At 36.6% G+C, this 26,381-nt stretch overlaps 1 protein-coding gene across 4 annotated transcripts in view; it reads left to right on the forward strand.

Moving 5' to 3' along the window:
- The window catches only part of DZIP3 (DAZ interacting zinc finger protein 3), a 116,325-nt gene extending 90,474 nt beyond the window's left edge, over nucleotides 1-25,851 (forward strand). For 2 of the 4 annotated variants that reach the window (XM_018063563.1, XM_018063737.1), the window contains exons 23-33: nucleotides 2,178-2,246; nucleotides 4,641-4,737; nucleotides 6,953-7,056; nucleotides 8,877-8,964; nucleotides 11,190-11,291; nucleotides 15,152-15,277; nucleotides 17,626-17,765; nucleotides 19,348-19,468; nucleotides 20,226-20,369; nucleotides 20,455-20,550; nucleotides 23,861-24,119. In XM_018063563.1, the coding sequence (XP_017919052.1) occupies nucleotides 2,178-2,246; nucleotides 4,641-4,737; nucleotides 6,953-7,056; nucleotides 8,877-8,964; nucleotides 11,190-11,291; nucleotides 15,152-15,277; nucleotides 17,626-17,765; nucleotides 19,348-19,468; nucleotides 20,226-20,369; nucleotides 20,455-20,550; nucleotides 23,861-24,103 (1,330 nt within the window). In that variant the 3' untranslated portion in view covers nucleotides 24,104-24,119. The other 2 variants (XM_018063598.1, XM_018063670.1) reach the window with 1 other exon arrangement.

Here is a 26,381-nt window from a genome sequence, read left to right on the forward strand (position 1 = left end):
TTCTCTCCCCTATCAATCTCATATCTCTTACAACCTTAAGTATTAAATGCCTAAGACTAAAAAATTCTGATTTAATATGGAAAATTAGTATCCTTGCTCCATTCTTTTTAATCTAGCCACTGCCTCAAACCACTGTTGGGTGAAATAACAGTATAATTTGTAACATATTATTTTGATAAACAGTGATACCACAAAATACCAGTCATTCATGATGTCTGATTTGAAATCCACTGCAGTTCCTAGCGGAGAAGGCAGTGGCAACCCACTCCAGTTCTCCTGCCTGGAAAATCCCATGGGCGGAGGAGCCTGGTAGGCTGCAGTCCACGGGCTCGCGAAGAGTTGGACACGACTGAGCGACTTAGCAGCAGCAGCAGTTCCTAGACTGCTAATAATGAAAATAGGTTCTAGGGAGTACCTCAGTGTAAGGAACTCATGATGCCAATTGGAAAATTGGAAAAATGCTTGACAGAGATTTTGGTCTTAAATTTTCTCCCACATAACATATCATTCAACCTGAAGGGGTTTTAAGGAAGAACAGGATGCCATACCTCTGGCAACATGATATCACTTGCAAACACTTTCAGGTTTGTGGACCTAAGATAGCTGGGGCGAACTAAACTGGCTGACATCACTTAAGAAACCACACTTCAGGATTCAAAACTTTGTCTTTTAGCCTGGAAGATAATGACCAATCCATGAATATGTTACATGGCAGCAGAGATCAGAAAAGCAATGCCACCCATGCAGCTGCCTTTCTCCTTCACTATCTGAGATGTTCCTCTTCAATCTTGACACCTCACCCAGTGAAAGCAACCAGTTATAAAAAGCTGAGTCCATCAAATTCTCTAATCAGGTGTTCTCATAAAAGAATTCTAGCTTGTGTGTTCATTGCGTGAGGACATCAAACATTTATCAAGTTCCCACGGTGTGCAAACAATTATGCAAGGACATGTAAAAGATGCCAAGACGTATCAGATATTAACTGTGAGCTTGTGGAAAATACAGATTAATATGCTGCTGCTGCTGCTGCTAAGTTGCTTCAGTCGTGTCCGACTCTGTGTGACCCCATAGACGCCAGCCCACCAGGCTCCCCCGTCCCTGGGATTCTCTAGGCAAGAACACTGGAGTGGGTTGCCATTTCCTTCTCCAATGCATGAAAGTGAAAAGGGAAAGTGAAATCACTCAGTCGTGTCCGACTGTTAGCGACCCCATGGACTGCAGCCTACCAGGCTCCTCTGCCTATGGGATTTTCCAGGCAAGAGGACTGGAGTGGGTGCCATTGCCTTCTCCGAATGACGTAACTATGTGACATCAAACACAGATAAAGTTTGCAAGCTTCTTCACTGCATCCCGTTATCAGTGGATGGCTGTATGCTTCCTATTTCACAATGCTAACATGTGGGTTTCTTTTCTGAGATCACTGAATGAAACTAAGCTTTAAACTCTTCCTCCACAAAGATCTAGAAGACCGTGGGCACAAACCTTCAACCATCCCATCAGTTCTATCCCAGGGTCACTGTGGGGATGGAGTAAGACTGAATAGGATTATTTCAAGAAGCACAATACAAGACATCTGTGCAACAAAGCTGGACGATATGAAGGTTCCCAAGTTTGCAGTAGAACAGTAGGCCTCATATGAGAGGATTAAAATTACATACAATAGAGGGACCACCACTTTACCAACAGGTAGTAGCTTCTTGAGTTGCAAGTCCTCCTTAAAACTAAAACACCCTGGATAGAACACAACGAACATAGGAAGACTCTGAAAGGTAGAAGAAGAAAGGTGACTGTCTAGAAACCTTAGAACTTGAAGAATGATGTGACAGTGATTTTTCTTATTGCCTTCCATGTATACTAGACAGGGCACTGCAGAAACCTCCAACATGAAATTGCTAGTAAGCACAGGGGAGGGGGGCACTAAAGCACCAAGAAAAGTCTGTTCCCTTTAACCAAATGATGAGGGAAAGGAAGATAGAATAACATGAAACCTTTTTGGCACTACACATTTACTCTAGCCAAACAGCAGTAGCTCCACACCACCCCCCCCGCTCCCCGACACAGGTGCTACACTCTGACAAAAGATGGGCATACTTGGTTCCTCCTCAGCTACAAATAGAATTGTTCTGACTATTAATAACAAACGATTTCTAACATTTTATGGCGTTCTTTCTTCTTAGATTACAGCGTCAGAGCCATGCTAAAGATAATGAGATTAAGAACCTTAAAGAGCAACTTTCTATGAAAAGGTAACAAACAGCTGGTCCTACAATAGACTACTGTCAGAGACCAGGGCTTATGAGTTCTTTTCTCTTTATTGCAATCATTACTGCTATCTGTGACTGCTTTATGAAACTGGCTAAATTTTGTTCTGATTCATACATTTTTTTATAATTGTTGTTTTGAGATCTAGTGCATATAGAATAAGATTCACCTTGTTAAAGTATACAATTACTTGTTTTTTAGTATATTCACAGGATTACAACCATCACCACTATCCAATTCTAGGATATTTTTATCACCCATAAAAGAAACCCTGGATCCATTAGAAATCACTGATTCTCTTTTCCCCCAACTTCTGGCAACCACTAGTCTTTTTTTTTTTTTCGGTCTGGACATTTCATATAAATGGAGTCATATAATACATGCCTTTTCTGATTAACTTCTTTCACTTAACATGATGTTTTCAAGGTTCATCCATATTGCAGCAGGTATCAGTACTCATTCCTTTTTTATGGACAGATAACATTCCATTATATGGATACACCACATTTTTCATCAGTTGATGGACATTTCGTTTGTTTGCAGTTTTGACTATTATCAGTAATGCTGTTATGAATATTTGTATACAAATTTTTTTGTGTGGACATATGCTTTTAGTTCTCTTGGGTATATACCTAAGAGTAGATTTGGTAAGACATGCAGTAAGCTCTGTGTTTAACTTTTGGATGAACTGCCAGACTGTCTTCTAAGTGACTGTACCATTTTACAATCCCATCAGCAATGTATGAGTATTTTGATTCTCTACATTCTCACCAATACTTATGTTATCTGTTTTTGTTTCACCCATCATAGTATTTGTGAAGTGGTATATATCTTTGTGGTTTTTATTTGCATTTTCCTAATAGTTATCTTTTCATGTGCTTACTGTCTATTTGTGCATCTACTTGGAGAAGTGTCCATTTACTTCCTTTGAATATTTTTAATATTAGATTGTTTCTCTTTCACTGGGCTTCCCTAGTGGCTAAGTTGGTAAAGAATCTGTCTGCAATGCAGGAGACCCAGGTTCAATCCCTGAGTCAGGAAGATCCCCTGGAGAAGAAACTGGCAACCCACTCTAGTACTGTTTCCTGGAGAATTCTGTGGACAGAGGAGCCAGGCAGGCTACAGTCCATGGGATCACAGTCGGTCTTGACCGCGTGACTGACTTTCACTTTCACTTTTTTCTCTTATAACTATTGACTTTTAAGAGTTCTTTGTATATTCTGGACACAAGTTCCTTGTCAGATACACGATTTATAAATATTTTCTTCCATTCTGTGGATTGTGTTTTTACTTCCTTGATGATGTCCTTTGAAGCACAGTTAAGTTTGATGAAATCCAATTTATTTTTTTCTCTCACAGGCAAAATTTTCACAGCATTCAATGGCATTATAATTCCTTTTTGTTGACTCTTTCCATATTTTATAATTTTTCCCCTCAAAATACTCTGGCCTTAATGGATATTAACAACATATTATTTTATCAAGCTTCTCATAAATGTTTGTCAGATATTGTCAGGTATTCAAGCATCCAGATGTTTCTAATAATAAAACACTGAGGAAAGCCTTGTGAAAAAGTTCTTATTACAATGCTATATGTCCAATTAAATGCTTTCATTGGGAATATAATTTGGTATGTATGGTCTAGTGTTCTGGGGCTCAAGTGTAGGAAGTTGAAATGGGTTAGGAAAAAGAGAAACCTCATAGGTAACCATTTTCCACAAAGTCCTTCATAAATAATATCCTTATCAGCATCTCCTCCTCTCTTTCTCAACCTGTAGGAATTGGTTTCATTCTGAGGTACTGAATATGAGCACTGAGATAACCAGTAAAATATGTTAATACAGTGATGTAGCTTTATTACAGGGATGGTTGCTATTGTTATAAAAAGGCTGGTAGAACCTTTATTTGATGTAAAATTTGTTAATAATAATAGCTTATTACTTAGTACTTAATATGTGCCAGATGCAAGTACTTAATATATATTATCTGAATGAATGTTTCACAACAACTCTCTGAGGTAAGGAATATAATTTTCTCCATTTTTCTATATGAGGAAACTGAGGTATAGAGAAGTAACTTGTTCATGGTTTCACATTTAATAAGTTGTGAAGGTCAGATTCATCTTCAGACAGCTTGATTTCAGAGCCAAGTTTTAAATCATAACCTCTGTACTGACAACTTTAAACCTTCCACACTCATGATAGTAAAGGATAACACTAAGGGTTAAGCAGTGTCTCGTCTTGCTTCTATGTGCCGTATAGTTTTCAGAAAATCATTTCCTATTCATTGAATAGCTTGTATCTGTGTGCCTCCTGAATAAAGTGGAAGAGTCTGACCTTGCTGCAATGTTACTGACTCTTTAATTATCATATATTTCAGATCTCAGTGGGAAATGGAGAAGCATAATCTGGAAAGCACGATTAAAACATACTTAAACAAACTGAATGCAGAAACTAGCAGGGCTTTAACAGCTGAGGTAAAAAAAAAAAAAGAGAGATGGAGTTGGGGAGGGAAGTTTTATTTGTGTACTAGTAAATACTAAAATACTTAAGAATTTTGAAAAGATTGTTTTTTAAATAAACAGAATTAAGACATCTTAGGATCAGCCAGAAAAACAGTTCAAACTCTTGTGCTTTTCTTTTGACTCATTGGTGTTTTGTATATTTACTTGAAGATTGATGATCTTACGTTGTTTTCCCCAAAATGACTCCAAGAAATTGGTTTGCTTAAGTATATATATCATACTGATTTTGGAAAATTCTCATTAAACCAGGTGACTAAGCCAAATGTCTAAGAATAATATTTCACTGCTGCTATAATAAATCCTTTCTTTGCTGTTTAACTGTATAGATATTTCAAAACCACACACACACCATACATTCCAGTCAAAAACTAACTTACCTCTTCCCCTAGAAAGTCATCCAGTCTCTCCTAAGTTATTTTTGAACACCACAGCTAGGATTTCTCAAAAGAAATGTGATTTTATGTATGTGTGTAATTTTTATTTGTAGATAACCAATCTTGATGTACAATAAAATTCAAAGTTTTGGAGAGCTCATTGACATTAAAATTATCACAAACCTTCTCACCTTTGTCATGGGTAAGGTCTGTTTTTAACAGAGTACTCTGAAATCCAGAGCTCAACAATCAAGGGTTGATCTTTGCACCAAAAATCCCTGGAGAGTGATGTATTAGAGTATTAAATTTAACTGGGGAAAGAAAACAACCTCAGATTACCTTAAGAACTCAAGTTTGTAGACTTTTTCACTGCTTTTAATTGGAAAGTTTCTACTTCAGTTTCTTAATTTTAGAAACATTTAATGCTGTCCAAGAGTATAGTAAGCTATCTTCAGTGACTATTGAGTGATCCATAGAAAAAAACAAAGGCCAAATGACCATGCTTCAATAATACTTGGAGAGACATCAGACTAGATGACCTCCAAGCCCCATTTGGGTGGCTTAGTCCTATATGGTCTCATTGTTTTTTTACTCCTTCATCAATGAAAACAAAAGTCAAATAGCAGGACTTCTTCTTTTGAGTGTTCTTAAACTTTGCAGATGACACCACCCTTATGGCAGAACGTGAAGAGGAACTAAAAAGCCCCTTGATGAAAGTGAAAGAGGAGAGTGAAAAAGTTGGCTTAAAGCTCAACATTCAGAAAATGAAGATCATGGCATCTGGTCCCATTACTTCATGGGAGATAGATGGGGAAACAGTGTCAGACTTGATATTTTTGGGCTCCAAAATCACTGCAGATGGTGACTGCAGCCATGAAATTAAAAGATGCTTACTCCTTGAGGGGAAAGTTATGACCAACCTAGATAGCATATTCAAAAGCAGAGACATTACTTTGCCAACAAAGGTCTGTCTAGTCAAGGCTATGGTTTTTCCAGTGGTCATGTATGGATGTGAGAGTTGGACCGTGAAGAAAGCTGAGCACCAAAGAATTTGATGCTTTTGAACTGTGGTGTTGGAGAAGACTCTTGAGAGTCCCTTGGACTGCAAGAAGATCCAACCATTCCATTCTGAAGGAGATCAGTCCTGGGTGTTCTTTGGAAGGACTGATGCTAAAGCTGAAACTCCAGTACTTTGGCCACCTCATGCGAAGAGTTGACTCGTTGGAAAAGACTCTGATGCTGGGAGGGATTGGGGGCAGGAGGAGAAGGGGACGACAGAGAATGAGATGGCTGGATGGCATCACTGACTCGATGGACATGAGTTTGAGTGAACTCCGGGAGTTGGTGATGGACAGGGAGGCCTGGCATGCTGTGGTTCATGGGGTCACAAAGAGTCAAACATGACTGAGAAACTGAACTGAACTGAAACTTTGCTGCATAATCTGAGAGGTTTTAAAAACCCCATTTACCAGGTTGCACCTAGAATCAATTACATTAAAATCTCTGGAACCAAAGCAGCCTTTTTTAAAGTTTCTGAGATGATTCCATTGCATATGCAAGTTTGAAAACTAATGTTCTAAAATGTTTACCAACCATGTAACTTTTGAATAAAAATAGTAGAACTTCAGGATTGATCAAAGAGCTTTAATGTGTTATGGTCAGGAAAGAAGCTCAGGTGCTATTAGAAGAGATCTTTTAAAATAGCTTTAAGTTTGCTTGAAATGTTTGAAGAAAAATGTGTTCTTCTATAAGGACACCTTTCACTTCTTTCTCTTTCTCTCAAAAATCTGTAGGTATATTTCTTACAGTGTCGTAGAGATTTTGGTTTGCTTCATCTAGAGCAGACTGAAAAGGAATGCCTCAGTCAGCTTGCCAGGGCGACTCGTATGGCAGCAAGGTAACCTCTCCCTCTTCCTTAATGTGTCTTGAGCTCTGAGATCTCACAGGTGGCTCCAAGGTTGAACATAATCTGTGTTGTGTTTTACATATATGACATCAGAATCTTTGGAATGAAGAAGCCATTTATTTTTAACCCTCAGATGTCATTTAATCACTTTGAGCTTTTACTTTGTTGCTCCTGCTGTAGCACGGAGAAGTCTATTAAGTGCAGTAATAGCTGCTAGCAGATTTTTCTCTTCCTCTACAATGAAGCAGATTAAAAGTCTCAGTCAGAGACATGCATGAAAGTGAAAGTGAAGTCGCTCAGTCGTGTCCGACTCTTTGCGACCCCGTGAACTAAAGCCCACCAGGCTCCTCTGTCCTTGGGATTTTCCAGGCAAGAATACTGGAGTGGGTTGCCATTTCCTGCTCTAGGGGAACTTCCCAACCCAGGGATCAAAACCAGGTCTCCTGCATTGCAGGTAGACGCTTTAACCTCTGAGCCACCAGATATTTACAAAACAAGGTGGATTCCAACTGAAAACTTTTTATAATTCTTTTCTCTTAATGATTGATTTTAAATGCCTTTAGAAAAAATACACTGAGGGAAAATCAGCATTAATACCTAAAACTGTTAAAGGCAGTTTGCTACTGTGCTACAAATGAATGGTTTTCAAATTTTGGGCAGGTTGCATAGGATTCTTCTTCAATTTGTAATTTTACCAGGTACACCTTTAAACTTTAGGAATTAATTGAGTTGAAAATCTCTGGGACCAATGCATCACTATTTTTAATGATTATTATTTCAATATAATCGTCATTATTCTTCAATTCTGAAGAATCAGAATCTCTGATGTTTAACAAGATTCCTAGTATCTACTGATGTACGTTCAGGTCAGGGAAGCACTGTTATAAGTGATCAGTCTGTCTTTGTGTCCTCAAAGGGGAAATGATGCTCTATAAATTAGAATATTATCAAGCTTCTTTGTATGAGATGATCTCAGTGATAACTTGTTAGGCTCTTTTAAAGTTATTGTGCTGGGTGATTCTGGGGTGGGGATGTTACAACAGATAGAACCTTCTGAAAGGCCACATGAAATCTCTCTTCTAGAGATGCCAGACCCTAAACACCTTAAAACTGTTTTACTTAAATCATTTGATGGGCTGCTTGGCAGAGCTGCTGTGTCTGTGCAATTTATGGTCCAAAACCTGCTTCCAAGATGAGTCAACATCTTTGAGATTGCTCGTGCACTGATGCACTTGTGAGTTCCAAGTCACTTCAGTCATGTCCCATGACTGCCCTGTAGCCTGCCAGGCTCCTCTGTCCGTGGGATTCTCCAGGCAAGAATACTGGTGTGGGTTGCCATCCCCTCCTCCAGGGGATCTTCCCAACCCAGGTATCGAACCTGCGTCTCATATCTTCTGCATTGGCAGGCGGGTTCTTTACCCACCTGGGAAACCAAACTAGATGGCTAGGGCAATTTCCCTACTTGGTCTTCTTTGCCTGCCTTCTTCAGTGGAGGGATTCGTGTACAGAGGTTTTAGAGTAAGTATGTCCTAAAAAATATTGCCAAGATAGAAAAATTTTAGTGTTCTGGAAGCAGAGGTTATATCCACTGTTTAGAAAAGAAATCTTGTGTTTGTTTCCTAGTCTTTTCTTAAAACTTTTAATAACAAGTCCTTCCATACAACTTTCTTCCCATTTGAGGCAACTGGTGATAGAGGTAATTTTGTTGTTTTGTTTTATTTATGTAAATACTAGGGAACATAATAGAAACTTTTGGAAATTTAAGTGGCATATACAAAGAGCTTTCTTTTGTGTTTCCATGTTTGTACCAGCAACCTAAAATCACTCCAATTAAAGGCTGCAGTAGACAGTTGGAATGCCATTGTGACAGATGTTAGAAACAAGATTACATTCCTCAGGGTAAGTCATGAAGTATTTAGAGTAAATTGACTCAGTGGTATAGATGGTATATACTTAAAAAACAAAATCTAATATTAAAAACAATTGGAAGAAAAGCTATGACAAACCTGGTGGTGATTTAGTTAGTAAGTCATGTCTGACTCTTGGGACCTCATGGACAAAAGCTTGCCAGGCTCCTCTGTCCATGGCATCCTCTAGGCAAGAATACTGGAGTGGATTGCCATTTCCGTCTCCAGGGGATCTTTCAGACCCAGGAATCGAACCTGGGTCTCCTGCATTGCAGGCAGATTCTTTACTGACTGAGCTGTGAGGGAGGCCCTAGATAGTGTATTAAAAAGCAGAGATATCACTTTGCCAACAAAGGTCCTTATAGTCAAGTTATGACTTTTCCAGTAGCCTTGTGCAGATATGAGAGCTGGGCTGTAAAGAAGGCCAAGCACTGAAGAATTGATGCTTTCGAACTGTGGTGCTAGAGAAGACTCTTGAGAGTCACTTGGACAGCAAGGAGAGCAAATCAGTCAATTCTAAAGGAAATCAACCCTGAATGTTCATTGGAAGGACTGATGCTGAAGCTGAAGCTCCAATATCTTGGCCACCTGTTTCAAAGAGCCAACTCATTGGAAAAGACCTGATGCTGGGAAAGATTGAGGGCAGGAAGTGAAGGGGGCAGCAGAGGATGAGATAGTTGGATGTCATCATTGACTCAATGGACGTGAGTTTGAGCAAACTCTGGGAGATAATGAAGGACAGTGGAGCCTGGCATGCTGCAGTCCGTGGGGTCACAAAGAGTTGGACATGACTGAACGACAATAGAAATTTAAGGAAAACATGTTTTTCATTGCAGTTATTAAAGTATGCCTTTTTGAGGTTTGATTACTTCCATGTGGTTGATTGTAGATAGCATCCTAACTCTCACGTGTCTTCTTTTAGGTTCTTGGTTTAGTAAATAGTATGTTCAAAAATTGTGCCTCATACTTAATTTTTATAGAATTCCAAAGCTAACTGTGTTCCAATCATAAGTGAATGCTTTAACTTTATCTGAGTAATTATATGTTTATAGAGTTAAAAGGAAGGCCAAGAATACCTGTATTAGTTTTCAATGTTAAACTTTTTATGTATGAATAATTACTCCCTAATGCAAAATAATAAATTCTTAATTATTCATGTAATAGAATTAGGACTGTGCGAAAGGTAATCTGTGAAGAGGTAAACCACTGAATATTTATTAGTTTATTCATTTGTTTTTAGAATAATTTCATATTTATATATTAAAGTTGATATATAATGTTGATTGTTTTGTGATTCCATAATACTGCCAGGAAAACAGTGACATTCAGTTATAAAGAGCTGCCTCAAAGCACTGTCTGCTTGTCTAGCTTTGTCCTTGTTGGTCTTCCCTGTTTCTCTCCTGGATTCTTTCATCCTCAGCTTTTAGTGATGCTTAGCATTTTATTGGGTTTATTAAAAGTTCTGGCCTCAAAAGATCTGCCCTTTGTTCTCTATCTATCATTGTTTTCTTCTAGGAACATGTCTTGTATATGAAAGTTTCTAAATGTTTTAAGACTTTTTCTTTCCACTCTTGTGGGTTGTTTACAAAGTAATATGGAAAGCAAAATGGGGACAGTGCCAATAATCTAGAAAGTATGTTTTTAAACTTCAAGGTTGGGAGTCTTAACTTTTGGCAAAATCCAAGAGGAGAAAAACAAAGCTATATGGGGAACTAGAGAAAGCTAAAGGTATAACTTTTAAGATAAAAAAATGTGGACACTTAATAAGTTTTTTCTAAACCTTCCCCTCCATTTCTAAAATGAACATTTACAAGTAGTTAAGCTGATACAAATACTTTTTTCCCATATTGATCAGCTAGTATATTATTTACATCTTCTTGATCTTTAGACATTGTTTACTTTAATCAGTGGTTACCATTTGGGGGCTAAAAATTATGGAAACACTGAGGAATTTTCACAGAGATCTGTGAATTATGTGTCATTATACCTTGTCACTCAATAGACACTATTAAAGACACAACTGTTAATATTTACATTTATGGAGAGTGGTGTATAGAGTTGTTTTATGTCAAAAAATTATTTTTATATTATTTTTGGCATACTAGATTGAGAATCACTAACCTGTATTGTACTATTCAAAACTACATCCAGTATTTCCATATGCTATTCCTTTGAAGTTGATTTTGCTGTAAAATATTGTTTCTCTTCTTCTATTAGACACAATACAATGAACAGATTAGCAAGGTGAAGCAAGGGTTTGCCTTGAGTACACTGCCTCCAATCCATCTTCCTCCACCACCTCCCAGTCCTGAGATACTGGTAAGAAATACAGTTGACTCTTGAACAACACAAGGGTTGAGGGGGTGCGAACCCCCCATGCAGTCAGGAATCTGAATACTGCTCTACTTGAAAACTATGAATTTGATAAATGACTACCCAAGAGCAGAAAACTGAAACAGTTTGGATAGAATCAAGACTCAAACACTAGTTTTTTGATTCCATGTATCAAATGCAAACTCTCTCTGCATTTAAAGATCTATAAAATGAAAATACAGGGACTATATTTGTTAAAAAAAAATAGGGATATAAGTGGACCCACACAACTCAGACCTGTGTTGTTCAAGAATCAGTTGCATAAGATTTTGAACAATCACCATCCTCATCTTGATAAGTGAGAACTGTAAACACTGAATAAGTAGTACATTCATGTGTCTTCAAAGTGGATAGGGCACATGTTTGCATATCATTTATAATTATGTCCATTCCTGTTGTATCATCTACAAATGGTATGACTAGTTTGTTGGCTCAGAGGAGGCCAAGAGATAGGTTGTATGATTGGATTTTAGTAATGCGTTTGATATCTAAAGAGGTAATGTGTGCTCATTCATCCTGTCAATCACATTTACATGGTTGGAGAAAACTGATGAATGCTCAGAATTCCCAAATGCCCCCAGATTACCACTAGACTACTGAAACCTCTCAGCATAATACCCTATCAGGCTGGACTTCACTTCTCCACTTCTACTTCAGACCTTGTTTCCTTAACATTTATCTTCTATTCTTACCTTTTAACATCAAAGACAGCTTTCATTTAGGTCCCTTCCCTGATTGTGGCTAGGGATAAATGGGTCTTCTTCATACAAACTAATCTCTATGCCATACTATTTATGTTAGCCTTCTGGGAAACATAGTGGGGGGAGAAATGAAAAAAGTGAAACGTAGTACCTTAGCCCAATAGACTCAGTTTTCCAAAAGACCTTTCAGAACAGAACCACTAGATGATAGCTTTTATTATGATAACAGATCTGAGGATAAGGAAAAAAAAAAAGCTGTGATATATTTAGGGGTAGATCATTTTTGACATTAGCATTTCTGCTTGTAATAGAACTTTGAAAATATTATTTCTGCAGATACTAGTTCAGTATATCAAAGAACTTAAAAATTATTAATATGTGAATTGTGTGGAGTTACACTGTGTTTCAAAAGCAGAATTTAGAGCTGAGAAAGTATTCTATGATACGTATGGGCTTTAGTTTAGAATGAGGATTGCCTTTTATATTTTTGATTAGTTCAAGTTTTATAGGAGCTTTGTATTATGGATATTTTTATTCGAGGCTTTGAACAACATCCTTGCCAATTCTTCTGATAAGGAATGTGTTGCATAGATGACAAATCCCAGATTCCCTTTAGTTCTATGGGAAGTAACATAGTAGGATTTCTAGAAACCCTGTTGCCCTCTGCCTGTATTCAAACTTCCGCCTGTAGGCTGTAAACTCTCCCATGACTCTAAACATAAAATGGCTCCAGAGACTTGGAAGCTAGATACAGAGTTGTTCTTTGGAGTTTTCTGGAATCAGGCTGGCATCAGCTGTCTGTGACAGCTATATGTGACACTGTAACTGACAAGCACTATCTAACCTTGACCTCTACATCCTCATCCTTTCAGAGACTTGCTTATGTCTGATGTGGCTTTCCAGGCTTAGTCAAGGGCAAAAACCCACTGGCAGTTAGGCTCAGTAACATTAATACGCATCCTTTGCAAACATATAAGAGGTGCACGTGTATCTTTTGTGGTTCCTAAGGAGAGTCACTGCTGTGCTTGATCAGAGAGTCACTTTAAGACTATTGTGTTAAAGTACAGGCATTAGTGACCACTGAGCATTAGTGGAACAGTTTGAAAGCACAGATGCTAAAAATGTGACCATTCTTTCAGTATAAATTGAGGCGGTATTGTACAATGGGAATACACTTGAGGTCTGGGTTCAGGTCCTAACTGTGCAGAACTGTGTTGGTTTGGGGAAACTCAGCTGTCTCAGACTTTGGTTTTCCTATTGACAAATCAAGAAATTGTCCTGGATGATCTGATCACTAACGTCTGTCTCTCTGAAATTCTAGTGTTATAAAGAATGGTCACCAAGCTTTAAATAAATATAGTGGTCTAGCCTGGGAAGTCTGGAATAATGGGTACTCTTCCCAGTTTAACCCAGTATTTTTATGTGTTTCATTATATTTTGATTATTATACCCTGGCTGTCTAATTCTCAAAGTAATATTAGGTAATTGTTGTCCTCAAAAAGAACAAGATCACTGATTCAGAATCACCATTTGTTATTTAAGAACTTTATATTATGAATATATTGAAACATACATAAAAATAGAATGACGAACCTCTGTGAACCCAAGAGCCATCTTCAACATCATAATCAACATTTTATCAATCTTGTTTCATGTTATTCCTTCCTTCCTCACCACTGGGACATTTTAAAATAAACCCTATATATCATATAATCTTCATCCATTTATACTTTAGTATGAGACTCTTACTCTTATTGGCTATAATCACACCACCATTCTCCTAAGAAAATTATAATTTTTATATCTGATATTAGAATTCATATTTCCCAGATTGTTTCAAAAATGTCTTTTTCTTAACTAGATTAACAATACTTCCAATTTGGTTATAATTACCATTACTTTAAAAGCCCTTATTTTTTAAAAAAGCAATCCAAACAAGGTTTATAATTTCATTTGGCTGATTATTTTTCTTTAAAGTTGTAACAGCTACCCAGTACCCTCTTTCTTACTCACGTCATTTATTTGTTGAAAAACTAATTTCCTGTATTATTGATGTAACTGATTACATCCTTATACATGTACATGTCATTATACATGTTCTGCTATTTCCTGTAAACTGATCATAGGTCTAGAGGGTTAAATTAGAATCAGGGTCAGTATTTTTAGCAAGACAACCTTATAGGTGGTGAAGTATATACACATTAGAAGACACAGTGTCTCTCATTTAGTGATGTTAAGAGTCAAATGTCATTCTTGTCTCCATTATAAAGTTCCCTAGTAATTGCCAACTTTCTGGTTTCAGTATCATTACTTAAGCGCTATACTGATGTTAATTTTTTAAATTCAACAAATAGGTGAACTTCTACTTTATGCCAGTGCTAGACCTGGCACATAGTAGATGTCCCATAAACTTGTCCTCTTTTGCAGTCCAGCCAATAAGATATCCATCCCATTGGTGGGTGCTAAGAAGGGCTAGCTTTCCATGAATCCCTGGGAAGTTCAGTAACATCCACAGACATGTCTAAAAGTCACTGTAGGAGGGTTTATCCCCCTGGCCCACCCCATTTTAACTTTCTGCTATCCTTGAAACTAAACATAGTTCAGAACTCCACCAGGTGGTAAAAGGTCCTTTCAATACATAATAGCAAAAGTAGTATTTTCTATAGACAACTTTGATTCTTTAGTGAATTTCTGAGTGTCAATATTGTTTATCAGTATGGAGAGTACTCATTGAGGAACTCCTTTGTACAGTCCTTTGCATTATTCCATTTGGCAGGGAACTTTGCAGATCATCTAACCTCAACCCTTATTTTATAGATTAATAACTTGGTATCCAAGGCTACCCAGCAAGATGGAAAGAAAGTAGGACTAGAATCAAGTTCTCTTCTCTCTGTGTGCTCTCTAGTGTATTTTACTGCTCCCTGCTTTTTTCAAATATTCATATATTTAACTAGTGTTATAACAGCACTGTTTCTAATATGCTTTGTATCTGGATTTCAGATCAGTTTTCCTCCCCCCCAAAAATTCATTGTTCTATGAGTTTATATTATTGACTACATAATTATGTGGGGGGTTTGTTTTTATTTTCTGTCTTTTCCATTTTAGATGCAGCAGTTCTTGGGAAGACCCATCGTGAAAGAATCTTTCTTTAGACCCATACTCACTGTTCCTCAAATGCCTGCCGTTTGTTCTGGAATTGTCTCTGCAACTGGTCCATCTAGATCTCCCTTGGTAAAAAAAAAACCCTTGGTAGAATAGACATTAACTAGTCCATTGTCACAGTAGACTCTCAGAATGAATGTGTTCTCTTTGTTCATTTATTTAATACAGTAAATAGTGATGATAATTGAATGACTATGTCCATGAGGTACTGTGTTAAGTGCATTACATATATTAACTATTTCATTAAGTGATAATAGTTTAGTTTTTAGATACAAAGATAAATCTGATATTATAGTAGAGAATTCTTAGTTTTGCTTCTAAAACAGGGTGAGCTTGATATTTTTAAGAGACAGTTTATATTTAGCATGGTTGTTGGGTAGGTTGGAAAGCAAAGAAGCTAAGTCACATTATGCCACAAAGCAAAAGAAAAATTTTTTATACATAGATACATATGTGTATATTGTAGGACATTGGTTATCTATAAACAGGTAATATAAATAGTATCACCCTGAAACATGTTATACTGCAAAGTTACAAATTTTCCTAGTTACAAAAAGCCAGATAAGCTTCATCAGAACCTGAATAAGAAGTAGAGAAGTTTATTTTTATTTTTACTTTATTTTACTTTACAATACCGTATTGGTTTTGCCATACATTGACATGAATCCACCACAAATGATTAGGATTATTAGTTGTAATCTTGATCAAGGTATACTTTTTATTAAAAAAACCTCACAGAAGATTGATGTTTAATATAATTAATGAAAAAGTCTCTAATCTTAAGTTTGTCATAACTGAATTCTAATGAATTGAGATTTATTCTGTACCTGTATATTGCTGACAGACTCTCTTTGAAATGTATAGTCAAATAGATTTACTTACTTGTATAGAGGCAATGGCACCCCACTCCAGTACTCTTGCCTGGAAAATCCCATGGACGGAGGAGCCTGGTAGGCTGCAGTCCATGGGGTCGCTAAGAGTCAGACACGACTCAGCGACTTCACTTTCACTCTTCACTTTCATGCACTGGAGAAGAAAATGGCAACCCACTCCAGTGTTCTTGCCTGGAGAATCCCAGGGACGGGGGGAGCCTGATGGGCTGCCATCTATGGGGTCGCACAGAGTCGGATACGACACTGAAGCGACTTAGCAACAGCAGCATAGAGGCCTCTCTACAAGCAAATATGTATCTAAGCTTTAACCTGTTAACTAAGCACCACATTTTTTTTTTATCACCTTGATATTACATTGTTGCTGATGTGTTTTGCTCCTGCAACATTCTGTGGGGATCTATAAAATTTTAAAGTACCTCGGCCTTCTAATAGGATTACTTTCTGATTCCTCTGAAAAAGCTTGGACACTGAGGCAAACCCAGATTTCTGGGGATATTCTGCTCTTTCTCTAACTTACCAGGCTTTGTATGAGTAATTTCAGTGGCTGTTAGTAGTTGCTAATTCTTCATAAGTAGTAACCTTCTATTTTAAAATAATCTATAATCTTAGATAGAAGATACTTTGTTTATAATTATCCTAATAATCAGATAAAGCACTTAAAAATATTCACATATTGATATTAATTACAAACTTAATGGTTCTAAGCAAGAACTATCATAAAATGTAGGGCAATTTTTGTTTGATGATTTCATGGCTCTGAGTTGTCACTACAACTTCCATATACCACCTGTGTGACGTTTTGAGACATTGGGCAGATATTTTAGTAGTATTCTCATCTTTATTTAGTTGTTGGAAAATTAAACTTTATTATTTGCTTGATTAATATTTTTATCTTATATTTATTATTAGTAATTAGTGATCTTATTAATTACTTTTATAATTAGAAAAATACAATACACATAGTATATACAAAATATATACTATATACAGTAGAAAGCAAAACTACCCTGCTGTTGAATCCTAGAAAATAATCACAGTTTAAGGGTTATTTTATATCTTACAGTCCTTTTTCTATGCATACACATTTGAAAAATATTTTAGTATAACATGAGTTCTACCATAAATGCTGTGCCATAGACTTTTTTAAAAAAAGATATTATGGATATCTCTTATGCTCAGACATATAGATCTATTTTTAAGGACTTGATTAGATATGCTACAGTTTATTTACTTATTCCTCTATTAACAAACTAGGTTGCTGTCAGAAATGCACATTCTGTATTTCTGTTTATGTTTGCAATTACTGAGACTAGTATGTGCCATTTTAAAAAGAAAGGTAAACATATATAAATAATTAGAAATACTGTTGTGCTGGTTAAGGAAAAAAAAAACTTCTGAAAAGGGAACATGCATGTCAATATTCCTCTTTATTGTACCCATTTTCTGAGGTATGGAGATGTCATGTTGACATGGAACTTTGCTTCCCCATAATTGAAGCTGATGACATAACTGTGTTTCTTACAGATGACTAGCATAGCCTGGACACTACCAGCTCCTGTGGGAGAAGCTATGCCTCCCAGTGCCAGTCTAGGAAGTGATCCCCTTATGATGAATTGGGAGAAGATTACAGAGAGGCTGAAAACTGCCTTTCCACAGCAGACCAGGTAGCTTAGTCTCTTTTAGTGTTGTGAACAGATCATACTACAGTTTCCATAGCCATAATTATGCCAATGAAACATTTCAGAGAAACAACACTCACCCTCCCTCCTCCCAACACACAGAAGGTACAGGTGTTTCCTAACCGTCACCTTGGTAAGGAAAATTAAATTCATTAAGAAGGGATAGTTTTCAATATAAATGCTAAACCTCTCCACAAAAATTATTAAAGTCACGAGGGAATGAACTTTCGAATTTAGGTTTGCTTGTTTAATGAAAGTACAGCTAGTTATAAAACTATCCAGTTTTAATGCCACTAGCTACAATAATTATTGTAATAACCTATTTCCAAAGTGAATTTTAAGTGAATTGTATGCTATGTAAGCGCAAACATAATCAGATTTCCTTAATTTATTGAAGGTTCTTATGGTTTCTTTGTTAAGGAACACAGTTAAATGCAAGAAATCATTATTTTACTGTGCTTTTCACAGTTCTGACTTTCGCAGAAAGCTATTTAATTCTACTCGTCCAGAAATGAACTTTTATCTTTAATCTTGTGTCAAATGAATAATTCTAGTTTTCACCAGCATTTTCATTTGAAGGCCAATGCTTTTATTTAACACTATATACTCTAATGTTTCATGGTTATATTATGGTTTTGTAAACATAATGGTGAATAGAAAATGAAAATAGAATTTTAATATAGTTGTGGTAAAAAATGTTTATAGAAAATAAATGGTAAATCAAAGATAGTTTTATAAGGCTGGTGACATGACATTTCATTTGAGAAAAAATATTTTATCATCCTACCCTGTCCTACCAAAATGTGTATGCAGACTTTGGGTCAGTGGGCCATGGAAACTGAAAAATAGCATGTCGATTAAAATACTCCTAGGTTTCTTTATCACATAATGTGTCTTTTAGTCTTTGCTTTCCTTTTCTGTTCAATCTTTATTTTCTTTTTTTTTGTAAAATTCACATCATATAAAATTAATCGTTTTAACCATTCTAAAGTGTATAAGCTGTGCAACTGTCACCACTGTTTAATTCCAGAGCCTTTTTATCACCTCAAAAAGAAACCTTGTGTTCATTAGCAATCATTCTCCATTACTCTCCCAGAGAGTAATCTTTATTTTCCGTTTATGAATTTTATAAAAGTAGAATTGATAGCACAGTGATAGAGACTGAGAGTAACATAATTGAAAAGAAATATTTTTTCTCGAGTAAGAGAACATTGAGAAGTACAATATAAAGAGGCTCAGTACATAAATAAGTATTTAGATAGCAAATTTCATTTTCACAAGTGAGCTTTTATAAACAGTTAAAATCTCATTGGGGGAAGAAAATAAATACTAGACTTTATCAATCATGAACACGTTAAGTATCCTTAATGAGCACATTAGCAGGAATTTTCATTCTGGTTTAAGATAAATGTAGATGGACCCATGATCACGTTTTTAGATCAGAGATCCAAAGGGTCACGTCTGTACGTTGGATATTATCCTATGATAGGGTTTTATATCTCCTTTGGAGGGCACATCTTCAGGGCAGTAGGAAAATGACCACTACTCTTTCCTTGATCTTTTCCAGAAAGGAGCTTACAGATTTCTTACGGAAATTGAAGGATACTCATGGGAAGTCCTTATCTGGACTGACATTTGATGAAATTGTTCACAAGATTTCCCAATTTATTGACCCCAAGAGATCTCAGGTAAAAAATTTAAAAAGCAACTAAACAACAGAAAACAAAAAATAAAACTATCTCCTGACCCTTATCTTTAGTTAGCTATACTAATTATCTCTATAACATGATCGGGAAATCAATTATAATCATATTAAATCATATATTAACATTAAACAGTTAAACCTGACAATAGCATTGGAAACACCACCTGACATTCTAGAATAAAACTAAGCCTTTTGAAATTTAGGCTATTTTGAATGTTTAATAAAGGAAACTTTTTTTTTCTAATTTTCTGCAAAGACTTATTTTAATTAAAAGAGCACCTAGAGTTACTTTTGTTTTTACCTGGTTCTTATATTGCCATAATTGCTTCAAGATTTCTCATGAACCTGATTATTAACCTTTTTGTTGTTCAGTCGCTCAATTGTGTCCAACTCTTTGTGACCCCATAGACTGCAGCACGCTAGGCTTCCCTGTCTTTCACTATCTCCCAGAGTTTGCTCAAACTCTTGTCCATTGATCCATCCAACCATCTCATCCTCTGTGCACCCCCTTCTCCTGCCTTCAATCTTTCCCAGCATCAGGACTTTTTCTAGGGAGTCAGCTCTTTGCATCAGGTAGCCAAAATATTACATCCTCAGCTTCAGCATCAGTCCTTCAATGAAAATTCAGGGTTGATTTCCCCTTTTGCTAAATTCCACTGTAGCCTATTCTATGGTAGTTTGTCAGTCCTTCCTGTGTTATGGAATTCTAAAAAAAATAAGTATGATATTCTTATTTTCAGAGTCAAGGAAAATTAGTGCCAAATGGTAACCGTGTTTCACCTAGCCATACTCCATCACAGGCTAATGCTACCCAGCCCTCAAAACCAGCCCAGAGGCCCCTTGGTTCACAAGGCTCTGTCACACAGGAAGGAGCTAATCATTTGGTAAGACTGAGACTGTTGATTCTAAATACATTTAAATTTAGGAGAGAGAATGAGCTGAATTTAACCATATGTATGTTTTCCCTAGGATGATGAGGAAGAAGAGCCTTGTGTGATCTGTCATGAGAATCTCTCTCCAGATAACCTCTCAGTTTTGCCTTGTGCACATAAATTCCATTCTCAGGTAAGCTTATCTGTTTAATGTTTTACCATTAATCAATTAAGTGAAATTCATGCTACATTTCTTGAAATCATATACACGTATGATCATCCACTGTGTCATGAATTTCACTGGATATTCACGTATGGATAACGTTTATGTGTTTCTCCATACCTAGCCATGGATTGCTTTGTGTTTTCTCAGGTCTTGATATACCTAGCAGGAGAAGGGGATAGTGATGAAATTTAATGGGCAGAGTGGCATTTCCTTCGAACAGATGAACAGAACTGGAAGGAATGTTGATTGACATGACAGTTGACCATTTAGCAAAGTGACACTTCACCTTGACTTGTTATGAACAGTGTTCTTTGTTTACACCTAATGATGGCCAACTGCTTTTACAACACAGAAGAATTATCCTAACAGTCTGTCCAGGCTTCTGTATTTGCTTTTGAAGATGCTAAGGCTTGAGTTTTTTGTTTTGTTTCTAATTTTTATGGAAGTATAGTTACTTTACAATGTTGTTTTAATTTCTGTTGTACATCTTTGAATCAGCTACACATATATGCCCTCTTTTTTGGATTTCCTTCCCATTTAGGTCACCACAGAGCACTGAGTAGAGTTCCCTGTGCTATTCAGTAGGTTCTCATTAGTTATCTATTTCATCCATAGTAATGTATATATTTCAATCCCACTCTCCCAATTCAGCCCACCCTCCCTTCCCCCCTTGGTGTCCATACGTTTGTTCTGTACGTCTGCGTCTCTGTTTCTGCTTTGCAAATAGATTCACATGTACCATCTTTCTAGATTCCACATATACGCATTAATATACGATATTTCTCTCTCTCTGACTTACTTGACTTGAATGACAGTCTCTGGGTCCATCCATGTCTCTGCAGATAGCACAGTTTCATTCCTTTCTATGGCTGAGAAATATTCCATTGTATGTATGTACCACATCTTCTGTATCCATTCCTCTGTTGATGGACACCAAGGTTGCTTCCATATCCTGGCTATTGTAAATAGAGCTGCAATAAGCATTCGGATGCATGTATCTTTTGAAATTATGGTTTTCTCCAGGTATATATCAGGAATGGAACTGCTGGGTTATCTAGTAGTTTTTTTTCTTAGTATTTTTAAGAAATCACCATACTATTCTCCATAGTGGCTCTATCAGTTTTTATTCCCACCAATAGTGCAAGAGGGTTCCCTTTTCTCCACACCCTCTCCAGCATTTGTTGTTTGTAGTTGTTTTGATGATGACTGTTCTGACTGGTGTGAGGTGATAAGATACACCATTGTAGTTTTGATTTGCATTTCTCTGATACTTAATGACGTTGAGCATCTTTTCATGTGCCTCTTGCCCATCTGTATATCTTCTTTGGAAAAATGTCTATTTAAATCTTCCACCCGTTTTTTGATTGGGCTGTTATATTTTTATATTGAGCTACATGAGCTGTTTGTACATTGTGCAGATTAATCCCGTGTCAGTAGCTTCATTTGCAAATATTTTCTCCTATTCTGAGTGTTGTCTTTTCATCTCATTTATAGTTTTCTTTTGATGTTAGAAAAATGTGAGGCTGGCATATCTTTTGTTAAGTCTTGGCATTTATAGATTAGCAACATAGATTAACTTGTTGGCAACATAGATTAACTTCTGACGTTGTTGCTGTGCAAGTGCTATTGGTATACTATTTATGATCCAAGTCTTCTGTTGTGGAAGGTAACATGACACAAGAAAAGATAATCTTACACAAGAAAGGCTTCTCAGGGAAATAAACAATAGCCACCTTGTTCAAGCCATATCTGTAAAACATCATTTCAAAGATAATGTGATACCTGGTAAGAATTATATTTTTCATCTGTCCTTTTAAGAGAGAAGCATTGACTAATCCTAAATGATCTCCAGATAGATAGTTCAATTCAGTCGCTCAGTCATGTCCCAACTTTTTGCGACCCCATGGACTGCAGCACACCAGGCCTCCCTGTCCATCACCAACTCCCCGAGTTTACCCAAACTCATGTCCATTGAGTCGGTGATGCCATCCAGCCATCTCATCCTCTTTTGTCCCCTTCTCCTCCCACCTTCAGTCTTTCCCAGCATCAGGGTCTTTTCAAATGAGTCAGCTCTTCACATCAGGTGGCCAAAGTATTGGAGTTTCAGCTTCAACATCAGTCCTTTCAATGAACACCCAGGACTGATCTCCTTTAGGATGGACTGGTTGGATCTCCTTGCAGTCCAAGGGACTCTCAAGAGTCTTCTCCAACACCACAGTTCAAAAGCATCAATTCTCTGGCACTCAGCTTTCTTTACACTGCAACTCTCACATCCATATATGAACACTGGAAGAACCATAGCCTTGACTAGATGGACCTTTGTTGGCAAAGTAATGTCTCTGCTTTTCAATATGCTGTCTAGGTTGGCCATAACTTTCCTTCCAAGGAGTAAGCGTCTTTTAATTTCATGGCCGTAGTCACTATCTACAGTGATTTTGGAGCAAAAAAAAAAAAAGTCTGACACTGTTTCCCCATCTATTTGCCATGAAGTGATGGGACCAGATGCCGTGATCTTCATTTTCTGAATGTTGAGCTTTAAGCCAACTTTTTCAGTCTCCTCTTTCACTTTCATCAAGAGGCTCTTTAGTTCTTTGTTTTCTGCCATAAGGGTGGTGTCATCTGCATATCTGAGGTTATTGATATTTCTCCCAGCAATCTTGATTCCAACTTGTGCTTCATCCAGCCCAGCATTTCTCATGATGTACTCTGCATACAAGTTAAATAAGCAGGGTGCCAATATACAGCCTTGATGTACTCCTTTTCCTATTTGCAATCAGTCTGTTGTTCCGTGTCCAGTCTGATTTTCCTAAAGATTTTCCTTTAGAAAATAAATGTTGCACAAACTTATTTTATTCTTTGCCATTGCTCATTGAATAGAAAGCAAGTAATTCATTTTGGTTACTGTCTAGGGATAGAGTTAATGGGCCTCATGTCTACTGCCTATTCTTCATACTCTTAATACTCTCTCATCTGGCTAGGCTCTCCATTATTCATTCAGATAAAATGATTTGTTTTTGGAGAGTCAGTATTCAAGCAAATAACTTAATATATAGTTCATAGCCAAAGAGTACTACCATTATCACCAAAGAAAGGCGATCTTAAAGTATACCCATTATCTAAAGATTTTAACTTCAAACACAAGTACTTCAAATAAGTACTTGATACAACATATTTGTGACATTTGTATATTTAGATATGACTTTTCCTAGATTATCAGTTAGAATAATAGATAATAAATAGAAAAAAATATAGCAGGTTTCCTCAACCTCCTTTTTAGGAAGAAGTGCTAATCTACCTGAAGATTGGAGTTGAAGAAAGGAACTTATTAAACTGGCTGAAAAGTGTTGTCCTGTTACCAACTATATTGCTCAGCAAACCATGGACAAAGTGCCTTGATGGCAGCAGTTTTCATGGCAATCCACCAAATAAGGCTCTTAAGATCCATCTGGAGACATATTGGTTGGCAGCCGTGATGTATAGAGTTACACCTGCCTCTGCTAGGCTAAATCTGAGTGACTGACATAAATCTTTTTGCTCCTTAGTGCATTAGACCTTGGTTGATGCAACAGGGAACCTGCCCAACCTGCAGACTCCACGTTTTGCTACCAGAAGAATTTCCAGGTCACCCCAGCCGGCACTTGCCCAAGATCTGATTCAGCAGGGTGACTATGCAAAGGAAGTTCAATTTTCAGACTCCAGAATTTAGTTTTCCACTTATTTGAGCTGATAGTATGAGTGCTGTGAAGTGGTATGTTCGTCAGTATTATTCAAAATAAGCTAGCTAATCTCATCAAAGCTGCAGCCAAAGAGGAGAGGACAAATCTTCAGGACTGTGAACTGAACTGAAAGGATTTAAAGAAGATAAAATTTTGAAAGTTACATTAGATTTGCCCTTATTTTAGTAGATATTTTCTTCCAACTTAAACGTGATTACTGTTAACATGTATCTTAGGATGTCTTCTCTTTTCCTTATTCCACTCATCCTTTACTTTCTCCTGAATATGCTACACTTTAATTCCTGTACTAAATGTAAACAAGAGTAAGAAAATTCCTCAGATTTCAGTGTTCCTTTTAACTTTTAAAATTACTTATAAAATATGTTATTTATTTATGTTTTATCTCTATCTTCCCCATTCTTTCCTATTCTCTAAAATATGTATCTGTGAATAGATTATGAGCTACTTGAGGTTGAGGACCAACCACTGATGTCTTGGAGCTGGCTTATATACTGTACTGGTTTGTGAGAGATAATTCTTAGTTTTCGGAATTTTGTGAAACAGTTTTTCAAACTATTATTAGCTTGAAATCTGGTATTTTACACCACAGAAATTGGTGAATGCTATAGGTAAGGGCTTTTTTTCCCTTCCCCCCAAAAGCTTGTTATTAAAGATTTACCAGCACACCACTGGGACCATGCCTGATGATTCTTACTGTTCTCAGTGTCTTGCACAGTAGATACACCATAAATAGCCCCCCAAATCAGAAATCAGAAAGCGGTAAGAAAATTATTATGCAAATTAAGCCACTTGCTTATTTAAATAACTTTACTTGTAAACATGCTCTTTGGACCTTAATCATTTATGCTTTGGAGGGATTTTTTTTCAGCCTTAAAAGTTTCTGATTTCACTTTCTCATGCATGGGTGGTATCCTGTTTGTGTGTGGTTGTCTTTTATGACAGAGTTGACACCCACTGAGCTAAGTGGCACATTTAAAGCTTGTCATTGAGAACTTTCATTCTTAGAGGTCAAAAATATTATTTTGAAATTAGTACTGTGTAAATGTTGTGTTATACATATCTCTAGCTTCAAAATTATTAATAAAAGAATTCAGTTACTTTGTAAGAGAAATGTTACTTGGTTCGTATTATTTTCCATAAATTAATGAAATTCATTCTGTGAATAAGTGTTTCCTGACTCAGCAACTATTTTACCTTTATATTTCACTATAAATGTATCTGGAAGTTATTTTAAATCTCTGCTTAAAATTACTATTTCTGAAATTGTATGATGTTTTCTTCTCTAATGAGAATAGACTGGACAAGGTGAAAGAAAATACCCCAAAGTGAAGGCAGTCATCTAGATTTGTTAAGTGCCAAAAAAGTCTTAGAATTATACAATTCAGAACAGGGCCTTTAATAATTATCTCATCTAACACCTCAAGATCATGGTCATATAGCAGATTACCTTGTAAAACATTTTTTAGTGTATGTTTACAATTGTATTTACACTTTCATGTGGGAAAGAATAAATGTTTCATAATTGAATGCCTATTATTTGTGTTTATCACTGTAACTATATCCTAAAACTACTTGAAATCTCTTTCAAACATCTCTTTCTGTTTAATTATGCTTAAACTTTATCTTCTCTTGTGAGAAAGGGGAGGAAAATGTCCAAGAAGTCAGTCATCTATACTTGTAAAATATCAAGAATATCTTAGAATCATAGAATGTCAGAGTTTATAGGGTCTTTAATGATCCTCTGGTCTATTGCCTCATTTTATAGGAACAGTTTGCCCTAGATCATGTGATTAAATAGTGGCTAAGCCAGTCCTAATTCTTGAGAGAGTCCTGATACTCAGTAAGTCATATGTTTCTTCCATAAACTCAAGCTGCAAGGCTGTATTGGTGCTGACCTGTTGTTCTTAGCTCCAAAGATAGGGCCAGAGAACTTAACAGGGTAGCTGATACATAGTGAGAATGTAGTAGGAACATGCTCTTGAATGTCATGTCCAACTCTGCAGATGCTAAAGGTAATGGGATTTGTTTTTCTTTTTGAGGTTTAACAATAAAGACAACTAT

The sequence above is a fragment of the Capra hircus genome, chromosome 1 (genome assembly GCF_001704415.2).
Source record: "Capra hircus breed San Clemente chromosome 1, ASM170441v1, whole genome shotgun sequence".
NCBI classification, from domain to species: Eukaryota; Metazoa; Chordata; class Mammalia; order Artiodactyla; family Bovidae; genus Capra; species Capra hircus.